At 36.2% G+C, this 14,996-nt stretch overlaps 1 protein-coding gene across 3 annotated transcripts in view; it reads right to left on the bottom strand.

Moving 5' to 3' along the window:
* Positions 1 to 1,771: 1,771 nt before the first annotated feature.
* The window catches only part of LOC143226400 (nuclear hormone receptor E75-like), a 90,341-nt gene continuing 77,116 nt past the window's right edge, over positions 1,772 to 14,996 (bottom strand). For 2 of the 3 annotated variants that reach the window (XM_076457325.1, XM_076457324.1), the window contains 6 exons: positions 13,592 to 13,680; positions 9,789 to 9,933; positions 7,103 to 7,350; positions 5,317 to 5,487; positions 4,812 to 5,040; positions 1,772 to 4,201 (listed from right to left, as the gene is read on the bottom strand). In XM_076457325.1, coding sequence (XP_076313440.1) covers positions 2,460 to 4,201; positions 4,812 to 5,040; positions 5,317 to 5,487; positions 7,103 to 7,350; positions 9,789 to 9,933; positions 13,592 to 13,680 — 2,624 coding nt within the window. In that variant the 3' untranslated portion in view covers positions 1,772 to 2,459. Of the gene's footprint in view, positions 4,202 to 4,811; positions 5,041 to 5,316; positions 5,488 to 7,102; positions 7,351 to 7,623; positions 8,112 to 9,788; positions 9,934 to 13,591; positions 13,681 to 14,996 lie in introns of those variants that run through there. The other variant, XM_076457326.1, reaches the window with a different exon arrangement.

The following is a 14,996-nucleotide window of genomic DNA, read 5'->3' on the forward strand; positions in this document are numbered from 1 at the left end:
ATATAAAGTTTTGTTTTTCTATTTTAGATTCCGGGTCAAGGAAACAACTATATGAGATTCGTCGTTTTTTTAACAATGAATCATTAAACATTGAAAACAATTTATTTTGGATAAACGCCTTATTATATTGACAAAATACAAGCACGTTAATTGTTTGAAGGTTAACGTTACCCATGCAAGGGTAAATTGGTGTTAATATCCTCCTCAATAATGATGCAGTATTCCATAATACCATAAGAACTACGGCTCCCTTAGGAACTTCAAGGCGACTCGATGTTCACTGGTTTCTCAACAATGGATTTCCCTGTTTGAGATACGGCTTCATTGTGCGTTCTGGATTTCCCACTTTTAGTTACGGGTAAAAGACGCGTTTGCTTTATTGCATTGTGCTTTTGCAAGACAAATGTGGCCAATGTCAAAAATAACACGAATGTCACGAGCATCATAATTTAAAGCGTAATTGAATATTGCGTACATGCAATATTTGCGTCCTCTAGTCGCACAGCGGCATGTCTGTGGACTCACCGCTTAAAACCGGGTTTCGAAACCCATAGTGGACAGAGCACAGATAACCCAGTCTTTAACTTTGTGCTTAATTCCAAACGAACAATATTTGTATTAAAGTCACGAGTTAATTGGTTTAAATTAATACTTACTTCACTAAGATGGTATTAATTGTAAGATAAGTATACCACCGTTGATAAAACCTCTGTGTCATTGACAAAACGATATAGGTTGTCTATACCACAATCTTTTTTTACCTTTCTTTGCTTTGAAGTTAAAAGGGAAGGGGAAGTTTTTTTTTTTTTACGCTTACGTTTAGATTAATAACGTCACAATTAGTGGACATTTTAAAAAAATAATTTTCATAATAATCAAACGGAATCAGGATCGTTTGTTTTACCACTTACCAAACTGGCGGATCCAAAATAAAATATAGTTTCTGCCCCCTTGCGTTTTAGTTTTATTCTAATATTAAAAGGTTTTGCACAGCTCATTTATGGAAAGAAAAAAAAAAACTTTTCAGTTTCCTAACTAATAACCGAAATTTAACACTTTCTATATTTTGTACACATTCCAAAAACGAAAGTTGTTTGTAAAGTCGCTTTAAAATATTTAAAGTTGTACCTAGCTTCGTTTATTCAAACGCTGTGTGCCGTTAGATACCAAGGTGTGCGTCTTTCAATTTGAAATAAGTCACCGTGACCTACTTTTTTCCAAAGTCTCTTCGAATAAGTACAGTAACGCCGTTAATTTTTTTGTAAAGACCTTGTTATCTGCGTGCGTGTGTAGAAGGGATACATTATCAGTTAACAAGTGCCTGCAGAATAAGTCTTACTTTTCTAAAGATTAACACGTAATTAGTTCATACATACAAACATTATCAGTTAACAAGTGCCTGAATTATATGCAGAATAAGTCTTACTTTTCTAAAGATTAACACGTAATTAGTTCATACATACAAACACGTATGTAAATACGACTTTAGAAACCGAAATGAAAGTTGTTTAACACACAGTTAAGGAGAAATGTTTTTCATCATGACGGTTGCCAGTGAAACTTGTCCTTGAAGTTAATTAATCGAAAAAGAAACTGCTTTTCGACCACCGCGCTTTAAACACAGTTAAAGGTTAAACAACCTTACTCCGGCTCAGTTGTCATTTTACATTATTTTTTGACGAGGCATTGAAATAGTTCAAATGATATTTATTTTTACTTTGAATAAAAGTTACGTTAAAAAGCGCGAAGTAAAAGACAGGAGAGACATCAGTTTCCTCAGAAAAACAAACTTTATTTCAATGTCGAGTGAAGTGACTTACAAAGGTATATGACATCCGAGATGACACGAAAGACAAAATTCTAAACTAACTTGTTTAAAGACAAGAGAATGCGGAATTTTAAAACAGGGACACAGCAATAATACTGACATACTTTTGGAGTCCATCTCCTCGCACAAACAATATAAGCTTACACTCAAACAATTTACAATCCTTAAGTTAATAAAGCTTACGAAGCCAGACAATAACTCTTAAATATTTACACACATTTCAATATTGAGAACATACGATTATAACTCGCGCGATCCCTTTATCTTAACTTTGATGGCATGAACGGCACGTCACGTGGTTTGAGAAGCACAAATATATATCTTAATAAGGGCTTTGGAATTAACTAATACATAAAACTTGTCCGTTCAGTTCGTTACTTGTTCCCATCTCAAGTCACTTGTCTAGCTTCATTTCATTAAATAATTTATATAATATTTATGTACAACCAAAATCATCATTTATTTACACTTTACTCTATACAACATTTGCACACATAACACGGTGCTCAAAGCGCTGCAAAACAAACCCTGTGGAAAGTTTCCATTGAGATACTATGTAACCCCTAGAGTTACGGAACAGTCTTTTGGTCTGAACACAGCCTATCGTTCACATATACACACACACTGGCCATCACGATTCAAGTTGAAAGCTGGTTGATGATTTTTTGGACAAATTCAAAGGAGCGTCTGAAACATCAGCCTGGATGTCTGGCTTCTGACTGGGCGCTGGGGTAATCACAGCTGTGGAGAAACCAAGAGGAGAAGGCCTGGAGTTGACTAGGGGTGCAGACACGCTGGTCAAAGGATTATAAGTATCATAGAGCACTCTTGTAGTAGAGTGAAATTTCGAAGAGCCAGGGCTTGAAACAACTGAACGAACTGCTTGTGAAAAACTATTGGAGACAAAAGGAGCCTTCATCTGGCATGAAGGACTAGCTACAGTGGCTGTTGCTGCACTACTATGTGGAACCAGGAAAGGCCAAGAGACTGGGGTGCCTGATGTATAACCTGCAACTGTCATGGTGTTTGGTGGAATGTAATAACTTGATGGATAAACCATGATTTTATGGGCAGGCTGACCAGGACCACCAGATAGGTAAGTTTGGGAGATACCAGCTGATTCAATATCATCAGCACTGTAGAAAAACTTTCCATTGGTTGTTTTTATATTTGAATGAGCTGTCGTGCTCATGGCTGCACTGGGAGTTGCACTTACAGGCATAGAACTGGTAGCAGAAGCTGGAGCCATGGCTGCCAGAGTCGGTGGAATGCTCTCAGTTCTCATAATGATGTTATGGATCAAATCCGTTCGCTTGATCTGTTGCTCATTCAGAAAGCGAGGTGGCCTCTCTAATGTCTTGATCAGTGTACTATGAGCATTTGCATGTGAGACGTTAGTCTGGGTACACCCTCCAACTAAAGACACTTGACTGGTGGTTGGACTTTCAGATTCTCGACGCGCAGCACGAAACTTTTTATGATGTTTATATACATCTTCCATCATCAAGTTCGTGTTTACCAAAGGTGGAGCCTGAAGAGCTCTTTTTAAAACAGGCATATCCTGTCGTGAATCGTGTTTATCCTCGCACTCTGATACTTCTTTCACCTTCTCCTCAAGAGATCGTGGACTAGAGCAAACAGATGTGTTTGGAGTGGCCACGTGGCCATGTTCCTTGCCACTTTCTATCCCAGAATCTATAGGAGAGTCTGCTCTTCTAACTTGTAGGTAGGGTATTTTGACTGGACTGTCAGGTACATAGCTTTCGTCTCCAGAACTTGCACCATGATCAAAAGTATGGTCTCTTGGCTTCTTTAATGGTGGAAACTCTGCAATATGTCCATGTTCCACTGATCCAATGCTTTCCAAATCATAACTCCGAGTACTAGAAAACGATGAAGACCTCACTGGGCTCTTACCATCATCAAGGAACATTGCACCACTACCGTCTGAGCAAGGGCTTCCAAAAGGATCTTTATTGTAGTCAGAATTTCCCCATTCACTTCCAGGATTGCCTCCAGTGTTCTGAGATGGTGAAATGTTTCCGTGTTCTGTTTCTCCAGGAAACTGGCTGCCTGGTGTTAAAAGGGCAGCATACTGAGGCCAATGGTTAGACACTGAATGGGAAACTGAAGACTCACTTATTGTAGGCTGTGAAGATCCAGAGTCCGTCTGATTGTTAGGCTCCATTTTATATGCTAGAAGCTTCTCTGAATGAAGAGTGTTCAGAGTACGTAGATCAGGAATTTTTTTCATCACTTCATTAAAGATAGATGGATTTTCGGGGTGTCGAGCAGCTAAAGCTTTTTGAAGAACCTCCGTCAACTTCTTATGAACCTTTTGCACCAATTCAGTATTTCGAAGACCTGGTCTATCTGTAAAAAACAATGAAAGAATTCACTTCAAGTGGGTGAAACAAAAAAGCAAGCAGATTGATCAAACATACAACAGCTAAAAAACAATGCCAAGGTCATGTACTAGCTAGCTCTTAGCGAGGACTAAGCCACATATTGATCCTCAGACTTATGTTACACCACTTCTCTCTGCCCATGATGGGGAGAGGTTCAAGGTCAGATATGCTACAGCGACACCTGGATCTAAAAAACTAAACAAGCTTTCTAATGTTGTCACCCACTAACTAAACGTTAAGTAGGTCATATGAAAGAATGACCTTCACTAGCTTGAGCAGAAAATAGGTCAGATTATTTACAATAGTAAACTATTTTCATTGAATTACCTCCAGTCTTCTGATAATGATCTTGAGTTTTATTACCGTATAAAAGGTAAAACCGTTTCAAAACTACATTTATCAAAATAACTTCACAAGTATAAAGTTAGTTTAAGAGTCGTAAAAACCTAAAAACACTAACTGTTTAGTCACTCATAATTTACATTATGAAAAACTGTACGTGAAGAATACAAATGAAGCAGCTTCCACGTTCAATTAATTTAACAACGACATAAGAAATGGGTATATTAGCTCACCTGCTGCAATAAGCACGACAGCACTGAAAACTCCTAATTCGCTGTCTGCCAGCTGAAGTGAGTTTAGTCTTTCGGCGAAATCAAACATGGAGTCTAGCAAAAAGAGGGCGTTGCTAGCGGAATGAATTGCATCTCTCCGAAGACACTGACCATTAAGACAAATCATGGAGTTGTTTTGGGCGTCGAACATGCAAGCCAAGCGAACAAGTAAAACTTCAAATACACCAGCCTGCAAAGAAATAAATCAAACATTGCATCACCCTTTGGCTATATTCACACAAATAATTACAACTAACAGTATGTAATTACTCTGATTTGTAAGAGGTTAGGTTGCGAAACTAACTTTTAGTGCATTTGAAAAACTAGTGAAATATGTGGACAAAACATTAATAGCGTTCTAATCCATTATAAAACAAACATTTAGTCATTCATGCCATACTAGAGACAGAATCACCCACTTGAAGGGAGAGCCGTAAAGACTCCAAATGTCGCCGGGTCAACTTACCTTAAGTAAGGTTACTTGGTCATCTTGAGCTAGGAGATTAAATCCAGGAATTCTCTTGGCAAATTCCACAACACCCCTGATTGCGGGGGAAAAACGTTCAGAAAAATCTTCCATAATACGGGAATTACCTCCATTGTCCAGGGGGGTTGGTCCAGGATTAAGTGGACAAGCCTGGAAAAAAAAAATTCAATTCGCTGGTATCATAGCCTAAATCACTGAAGATAAACTACCAACCAGACCCATACTCATACGTTGTACATATCTAAAAAAATTAAATTCATCTTCACGGTAAAATATTATTGGCTTCCATATGAACAATCTCATATGTAGCCATATAGTTTTTTTTTTCCATTGTCTGTAACTTGACTACAGCCACCATACGACACGATCGCGAATATTATAATGTACAGAAATAAAACACTTAGGAGAAAACAATAGAAAATGTACAAATTTCGTGGCAAACAAGCGTCTTATTCAGGCTTTAAAGTGCTTTCGAAATTGCAAACTTTATATAGATCAGCATTGTGTAATACCATTGTATCTTGATAACAGCTGCGGAAAAATGACGCAGCTGTTAACCTAAGCACTGCGTGTAGTTTCCGTTTTCATCTCCCTTTCCACGATCAATAGCCCGACCTTGACCGACGGTACGCGTATTTCGAACCCGCAGAATAGTATATACAAATATATATATATAAAATTTATTCTTATTGTGTGCGTTCTCTTACTTTCAGACACAATTCATTCATTTCCTTTCTACCCGGTTTTTTATTCAAGAAGTGTATTGCTGAAAAGTAATATGTAGACATACGTGTGTAGTAATACTAATTTTTTTTTAATGTATTTTTCTTTTTGTACATTTCAAAGGAAACGTGAGTAACAATTTCAAAACTAAGCCTACAGATAAAACGAATGAATTCGTGGATTTTAGAATATTAATGTTCTTTTACGTTTCCAAGAATCCAGATGGATCGTGATAATGGCTCGTATCGCCATAAGTCCTTACATAAATAAGATCGGTTCCATTCTCAAGGCTAACTAAGCCACAAAAGGGGCGATCTGCCAATATCAAGTATGACGCAATGTTTAAAATAAAACTCTTTGTGCGCCACAAATCATCAAGGTTAACAGTCAAGGCTGGATTTTCCAATTATTGGAAAATCTTAAACAGTGATCGAAAAGGTTGCTGCTATTAAACAGTCAGTAAAACATGACCGACTGCTACAAGATAAATGAATAAAAATAATTTAATAGCTGCAAGTTGGGTTGTGTAGTAAGTGTAAAACATGCGTCACTGCACATGCGCAACCATGATCAGACGTCTGTTACGTAGTAAACAGTTTGACCTTCATCATTTTTTTCACTACTTGTATTTACTGGTAATTCATATAAAGCGTAAAGCCGTAATTTTAATATTAAAAATTAAAAACGTTGTGTTTATAATTTAACTATCAACTCTTTCTTGTCTGTAATTTTATATTTTATATTACAACTAATCAAATCACCCACGTTCAGTACTATCCATTTGTTAGTGTTCATGAGTATTTCAAAATGCTAACGTCGCATTTTATTACGAAAGCGTACGTAACGCTTGTTGTTTTTTTTTTTATTGCTTCCTAGCGTTAACTAAAATTACCCAAGAATAATTTTAACGCAAACAACATAGAACTTAATACCAAACGCGAAAGGCAACTGACATTCTTAAAAAAAAAAAAAAAAACAACTAACTAAACTCGAGCAGCTTATGTTATAACTCTAATCCCACTGTTACGTACAAGAACCTTACCAGCTGTGGGGGACATTGGCCGAAGGCTGGTTGCTGGCTTGCCCGCTCTGCAAGTACACCTACTTTCTCTCGAGTAAACTCGCATGTATCTTCATGGGCCGATACAATAGTGTTCAGTAACCAAATCTCGTCCTCTAGCTCCAGACTCAAACGAGTCAAGGCCTTATCCTGGGAACTAGCATTAACTTTTTGCATGGCAGCCAGAATCTTGGCTTTCTCTCTTTTAGGAACACGACCGAAACGAACAGCTGGAAAATAAAAACAATAAACGAGATACTTAAAACACAGAACTTTCAAAAGGTTTTTTTATTATTTTTAATAGAAAAACAATAAAATGTAGCTTCCCAAAGTCTTAAAAACACAACTAGTAGAACTTTATTTCTTTGGCTATTTTCTGTGAAACATACGCTAACCTAACGATATATAATTTTTAATTAACGACGAATAAAACATTGACATCATAAAGCAAGTTATCTTTAGATGTACATAACAACAAATATAACGAATAAAATGTCCCTTACAGGAATCTTGGTTTTCAATTGTAGCCCTTCCTCTTTTTACTTTAGCCTTACTTGTACTCGACTGTCCATAATTTGACTGTAAATAGTAATTTGGAGTCCATTTTTGTTCACCAGTCAAAAGCGCACTTAACATACTACGTTGCATTCTCACTTTAAATATAATAAACCAACTTCTTCCTACTCGTTGCGACACTAAATAGTAACCATGAAGATGGACGACAACAGAAAAACTAAAAGGTGTTCCTTGTCGAGCGCGAATTTTTACGTAGTGTCCTTCTTAGACACTGTCTGAAACGGAAGTGAAGTCGCTCTCCTCCGTGTGGGTGGAAGTTTTAAAATACGGATATCGAATTAGGCACAGAAAACGTTATGAAAGAGTGCGTCATAGCTACTTCTACGAACGTCCATCACATGATGCCTAACCGTTGGCGCGTGGAATGAATCTGATCAGAGAGAGCCTGTAAAACCGAAGAAGGGTGCTAGCGCATGCTCAGCACAAACCTACACTTCACACTGCCCTTGAACTTGTTTCCTGTGAGCGACCCACTTTCTAACCTGATATGCAAGGCGCACCTTCCTCTCTGTTTACTGCTGCCATCTGGTGGTCAGGAGAAGAGAAAAGGAACTTCACTTCGTTTTAAATTCTACTTAAGTTTTCGTGAAACTTCTATATATCGTGATACTGAGAACTTATATCTCTTATAAATGAAATATAGTCATTTATTGTTGTTTTTCTTTTGATGAGTTGCATCACAGTTCTATTCTGAGGATTTGGGTACAAACAACTTCGTGGATCGATATAACACCACGTGAAGCACCGCCCTTGTCTATGACGCACTCCTTCAATCTGCAAAACAACGTACCACGTGCACGTGAAGTTATCGATTGAATGCGGCACAAGTTTCATCAGGTGACTCGTTTTCCTGGAAAAACAGTCTAATTCCGAATAAACGCTTACGAGCTAAGTTTAGATTGTTGATGGTTAAAATTCCTGTTACGATATAACGTTTTGGGTTTAATGACTCACCAGTAGCACACTATTTTTATTTTAGTTTTATAACTTGTCTCGGGTAGATGTATGATGTAATCTGATTTCAATAATAAAGTAGGTAAAAATGCAATAACGTATTGCACAATACGCGTCACATCGAGGCCTACGTGACCGTGTGATACACAATCTTATTATGAAAGTAAGCAAATAGTTTTATCCTTTATGTATTTCCCGAATAACGGCTCTCTAGACCCACTTCCTCCTACACAAGATTCTTTGAACAAGTGTACGGGTGCACGTTCGCACGACCTTGGAATCTGCACGCGTGGCACTTTGTCAAGGTTTTCAATCCCAATTATTCAGCGTCTGCATTTGGTGCCATCTCGTGTTGGTTTCGCCAACTAAATATTAAATGGAACAGTCTTTCTCTGCGAACTCAAATTGTGTTCATTGTTAAAACTATACATCTCATTTCAACCTATCAAAAGTTATCCTGTTTCTGACATCTCAGTTGTTAATCTCTCTATCACATCAAACAAATAAAGTGCGTACGCGCCTTAACTTTTTAAGTTATGGATTATTGTCAGAATTTCCGACTAACTTCCTTAAAACACAATGCTAGGTCTTTCTTTCCCTACCAATCTGGTGTGGATATTACATGATGAAATCCAATATATCTCTACAGTAATCAAAATTAGTGGTTTATTTGTACAATGTATAACTAAGGAAGCCTAAAAATTTATCTCAGAATGGCTGCTATAGGTATTAACACTTTTATCGATAAGCAGAGAACAACGTTACGACCTTCCTAAGTCATCTTGAGGTTGGCAAAGGAAGCCTTATTTAATAAATACTTATGTTCATCTGTGAACAACTTGTATTTGTAGGCACCGTAATCCCTGATGGAGCGAAACTGTACCACATATAGGGTTCTATTAATTACTATATAGAGATTTATTTACAATATCTTATTGTAAGTAAAGATAAAACTCATACGCAAAGTGTTAACAATTAAGCTCCAAAACCGATACAGTTCGTACATTAACGAAGAAACCACGTTGTTTTATTTTACTTTCCAATTCTTCTGGCAAAAACTAGCAAGATATCGACACGTTGTACCTTGGCTGCTAATGCCGGTTCTATATACGTTAATTGAAAACAAAGAGCTACCTACCATCACGGGACATGCCGACAGCGATACACTTCTTTAGCCGACAGTACTGGCACCGATTTCGATTGATCCGAAGGATAGAGCACTGCTGGTTTTTACTGCAGGGTCTGTACTGGATCTTCTGCTGTATACTTCTCCGAAAAAATCCCTGTTTGTAAGAACGACGACGAACTAGTTTTAGTTTTCTGCCCGTTCTGATGAGTGAGTAGACGACAGCCATTACACATTCACTTTAAACAAGTAGCCAGAAACTTAAAAAGGGTGACAACTGTTATCACAGTCAAAGACGTAAGGACTCTTACAGAAATTCTATAAATATGTATACACTATATACTACGCAGTCAAGACTATACTAATCACCAACTCATTTATGCAGTCAAAATGCGAAATGTAAACCAGAAACATTTGAAGCCGGTTCTTAATTTTGCGAAGAGTCGCAAAAGCGTGTGTTCCCTCTACCGGGTTAAACAAGAAATGAGGACTTTCTCGTTTAAACAAGTGCCGAATAACCCTACGATATTCAGGTGACCTCAATAAGGTTGTTTATCATAGTCTACACAGCTAATGGTGTTATTTTACGTCAGGAGGCATACATTTAAGCCTATGCTCTCCCTCCCACTTCAGTGCACGAGAGCACGCGGTCATTGACCGCTATCGTTGACATAGTTTTAAAGAAAGTAAAAGTAGTTCATGACGTCACTCACGGGTCTACAAAAATGCTTCAAGTTCAGAGTATGCGCACATTGGTAGAACGATTCCGATCATACACGTGTATGCCATTTTGTAATGTGGCCTAGAATGAGCGAGCTTGTGTCGTTCGGTCATTCACCCCAACGAGAGAGAGCTAGGTTACTAGAGGCCGTTGAACCTAGGGAACAGGATGCTCTGCTAAACATAACAGGTCAACAGGTAACACTGTCACTTTAGGCAAGTAACAAACCAATTCAGGTATTGTTAAAACCATATAAACCAAGTTAAATTGTGATACTTACAAGATTTTGCGTCACATTTCAGGACAATTGTAATTCAACCATGATGAATGTTTAAAATCTCATATACAGACAACATTATTAAAGCAACTCCCTGTATACACAGTAATTGATGTAATATTAATGTAACACTTGTTCCTAATTAGCACCTGACTGGCAATTTGTTCGCAGATTGCTTTAACCTCACATAACTATTAAGAAAACCTCACAAGAAATGGTCCAAAGGTTTAGGGGAAAAGAAATATGTTTACTTAATAAAATGTGTTTTGAAGCATAACCTATAAGATTACTAAATGTTATAGTTAGCTTTCTGAAATACAAGTCGAAAAAGTAAAAAAGAGGTGGAAAGAGAACTGGCAGAAATAACCCATTTCTGAGCAAAATCTCTTATTTCTAGATGATACATGGGACCACATTTTATCATGATTTATTTGAGAACTACATTCTTTTACATTCAAAAAAATGCCAGCAACGTTTATGAATCTTTTATTGACTTGCATTTTTATATAAAATAAATAAAAGTACACGATCTTAATAAGCTTTTAGATAAAAAGTTTCAGTTTTTAGTTCTTGTTTTGCTTGTTTGAAGCTAAGCCTAAATTTACACAAAAGGGTTATATGTGCTTTTCCCACGACAGGTATCGAAACCCGGTTTCTAGCATTGTAAGTTCACAGACATACCGCTGTGCCACTGGGGGGGGGGAGCATTTTGTTCTTGTAACATTTGATGATTGCAACTTTAATACAATGTAAGTTTCGGTATGAATTTGATAAAAGCTAAATTGGGAAATCGGACAAAGATTTTATCTAACACCTTAAAAGGATCTTGAAATTTAAATCACACCATGCCCAATTGAGTTTCCCAATCAATTTTGAATTTCAGCCTTTGAGGAAAGAAAAAATTAGATTTTACGTTTACAATAAATAATTCTTCTACATTACATGTACGTACGATTTTTTTTTTTTTTTTGTTAGTTAAGCCTAAACACTTGACCCTACAACAAACTATTATCTCGGAACCAATCCGTTAATACAAGTCACATGTCTGATCATTTAAACGTCAAGATATATATTTTCTGAGTGCGCATAAATGGTTCGAAGACGTGCCTAGACAATTTGAAGTTTTAAATATGTTAACAAACGTTCATAACGTTGGGTTTTTCTGTGTAAGATTTCATTATTTTGTTAAAAGATGTTTAGATCTTTCAAGGAAAAAAAACAATTGCAGTCCTTACACCGGTCACCGCGTGTCTGCTGAAAGTGTACAAGTGTATGTTATTAGATACGAAAATTAAATTTTACTGTTCAATAAAAATAAAAATGTATTTGATAAGATTTCAGGTTGGAGGTACTATCACGAAAGGAAACTCTAATGTATTCCATTTTGGACTGGAATGAACCTCGTAGTGTGGTATGTTGACTCGCCAGAAATCCGTCTTTGATATTCATACCAATGAGTGTGTTAGTTGGGTACTTCCTCCCTAACCCTAACTGCATAAACACGTGTTAACTGTATCTTCTCATTTCTTCCGTTCACACCTATCACATGCCGATATTGTGAAGAAGATTCTAAGCGCCATGCCCATGACCTATAAAAATTCTGCGTAAAACACTGCGATCATGAGAGCGTAAACGGAAGTAAACGACCGGTTATTCAACCCGTATAAAGCAACCCTGAACTTGAAATTCCTGGCCGTTTACTTTCAACGTCTTCGGGCATTGACCAATGAGAATGATCTTGTTAATGGTGTTATTCACCCGAGTTAAGACTTGTATACTGGCTAGATTGGTTAAGGTATCGAGGGAAATGTGGTTTTAGGTATGTAAGTGTATTTAGTCCAAGGTTAGGTTGTTACGAAGATGCGACACTCAGGTTGTTAACCCGAATATAAAAACAACAACGACAGAAACATCTAAATATGTAGCAGTTTGGCAGCATGCCACACACTGTTCAGAAACCTGTCATGGTCACTGACCCCATGCAATAACGAAAGCGAGTTTCAAAACCAAGGGACACATCTTCAACAGTGTAACCTGGGTCAGAAGATGTTACTATGGTTACGAAAACAAAGACGTACCTTTTCAAAGTAGCTGGTAGGCTTGCGTTATAACCATAAATAAAAGTTGATCTGATAACAGCAAGTTAAGCTACATTCGTACTTTATATAAGCGCTAGATGTTGATAAAAGTAAAAAAGCTTACAAAACAAACCACTGTCATCTCCTTATGTTTCTTTGAACCAGAGGAAATATATATACCCTCGAACGAAATTAAGACTGTCAAAAAATTGCACAAACTCCAACTAAGTGCACAAACGTTTACAGATCTTTAAAGAAAACAATAGTCCAAAAGAGAAGTTTGTTGCTTAGATATTTATACACACTAGCTTTTACAGTTTATTGGTACTACAAATACAACTAAGTTATAATTTCTAAGCTGATTCTGTATTATTAAAAACAAAAGCTGACAAATTACAAAAAAAAAATATTTTATATCCCCAAATTTTCTTAAGTGTTAGAAACTGTGTACAGCATAAATTTTTCAAGCATTAGAAGTTACGAGTTACGATTACGGCACAAACATTTTAAGGATAACAATATTATACAACTGTATGTGGTGAGAAACAGGACACAGCCAGATTTGTCAAATGGAGTAAATCTATGTAACTGTTAAGAGTTTTAACCCGCTGTTTAAATTTCTCTTTGTCCATTAATTGCTCACTAGGACTATAAGTTCAAACTCGTTCTTTTAACGAGAAACAATAACAACAAGCTCTTAAACAGAACATCCTGATAGGTTATTAATAATATAACTCACCTTACACCCTTCACAGGAGTGAACGCCATAATGGAAACCGCTTGCCTTATCTCCACATACACGACATAGTACAGTAGTTCCATCAAAATCTAAAGCAAAGAATCATAATTATACATTATTGTTATTTAACGTTTTTTCAGCTCCTAAAACGTATACTATTAAAAACATTAAATCTTTTTACATAGTGTAAACCATAACTAAAGTAACATAGATATTTATACCCAGATTAAATAAAAATGTTATACGACACAACATCAATAACGTAAAACACTTTTTTCACAAACACATAAAATAACATAAACCAATAATTGGATGAAATTTGACGTCAAGAAATAATGTCTTACGTCAATAAAAAAAAAAACTTCCATTAAAATATATTTTAAAAGATTTAAAAACCTTTAGCGTGAACATTAGTGCAATTTAAAATGATTATCTAAGTATGACACTTAAGAAAGTAAATAACCGATTTAATCCGTGGAATCTTTATGTAGAAACATATCTTGTTTTTTTTTGTACTGGTTCTTCGAGTCTTTTGATTAGGTTTTAGGTATTCCTAAAGCGAAAACTAATATTGTTAAGGAGAATATACAATCAGTGAAGCTAACTGGGAAGCATAATACCTGTTCACTTATGGTTTATGGTATTCATTTACCATAACTAAATTTTTATATTATTTTTTTTAGAAAAAAAATATTGCGTTCACTGGTATAAAACGAAAGTCCAAACCAAATGCATTTAGAAATTATTTTTCACCAAAGTTTCAACATAAAAACAAAGTATGATAAATATCGAATTATACATTTCGCTTCATTTACGTTTCGGTTGTTATTTTGTTCTGAATGTATAGGGATTCGTGTATTCGTTATCCAACCTTACATTACAAAAATTTTCGTAGCTTCACTGATACGCAAATTTTATGCATTTTTCTTTGTTTATAAATTGCATTTAAAGTTTTATTCAAATTTAACAGTAGGTAAGCAGCTGTACTGAAGTAAACCCAAATATGTAACTTTTAATAGAATATTAATAATTGTACTACCTTATTTCTATCACTGACAAAGTATGCATTAAATGTAAACTGTGATAACCGTTTAAAAGGTTAGATAAAATTAATACTTGGGTAAAACGCTGGTAGAGAGAAGTGAAAATATTTTCTAACAAAATAAATAATATTTTTTCCATCGTGAACGGCACACCACTGAAATATCCTCAAGCGCAAGCAAACGCTCTTCTGGTTACTGACCTTGACTGCTTCGAACAGATATGTATGAGTGTACTATAACTGCGCGTGCCTATCCTATTCACGTTGCTCGTGCTCTGGAGCGACATCAGGCGTTTTAAGGTTTATCTTACAGTAAGTTCCATGAGATTACACGTCTACTAAATGTACAAGTTTAGCATTGTT

Source organism: Tachypleus tridentatus, chromosome 9 (assembly GCF_004210375.1).
Source record: "Tachypleus tridentatus isolate NWPU-2018 chromosome 9, ASM421037v1, whole genome shotgun sequence".
Lineage (NCBI taxonomy): Eukaryota > Metazoa > Arthropoda > Merostomata > Xiphosura > Limulidae > Tachypleus > Tachypleus tridentatus.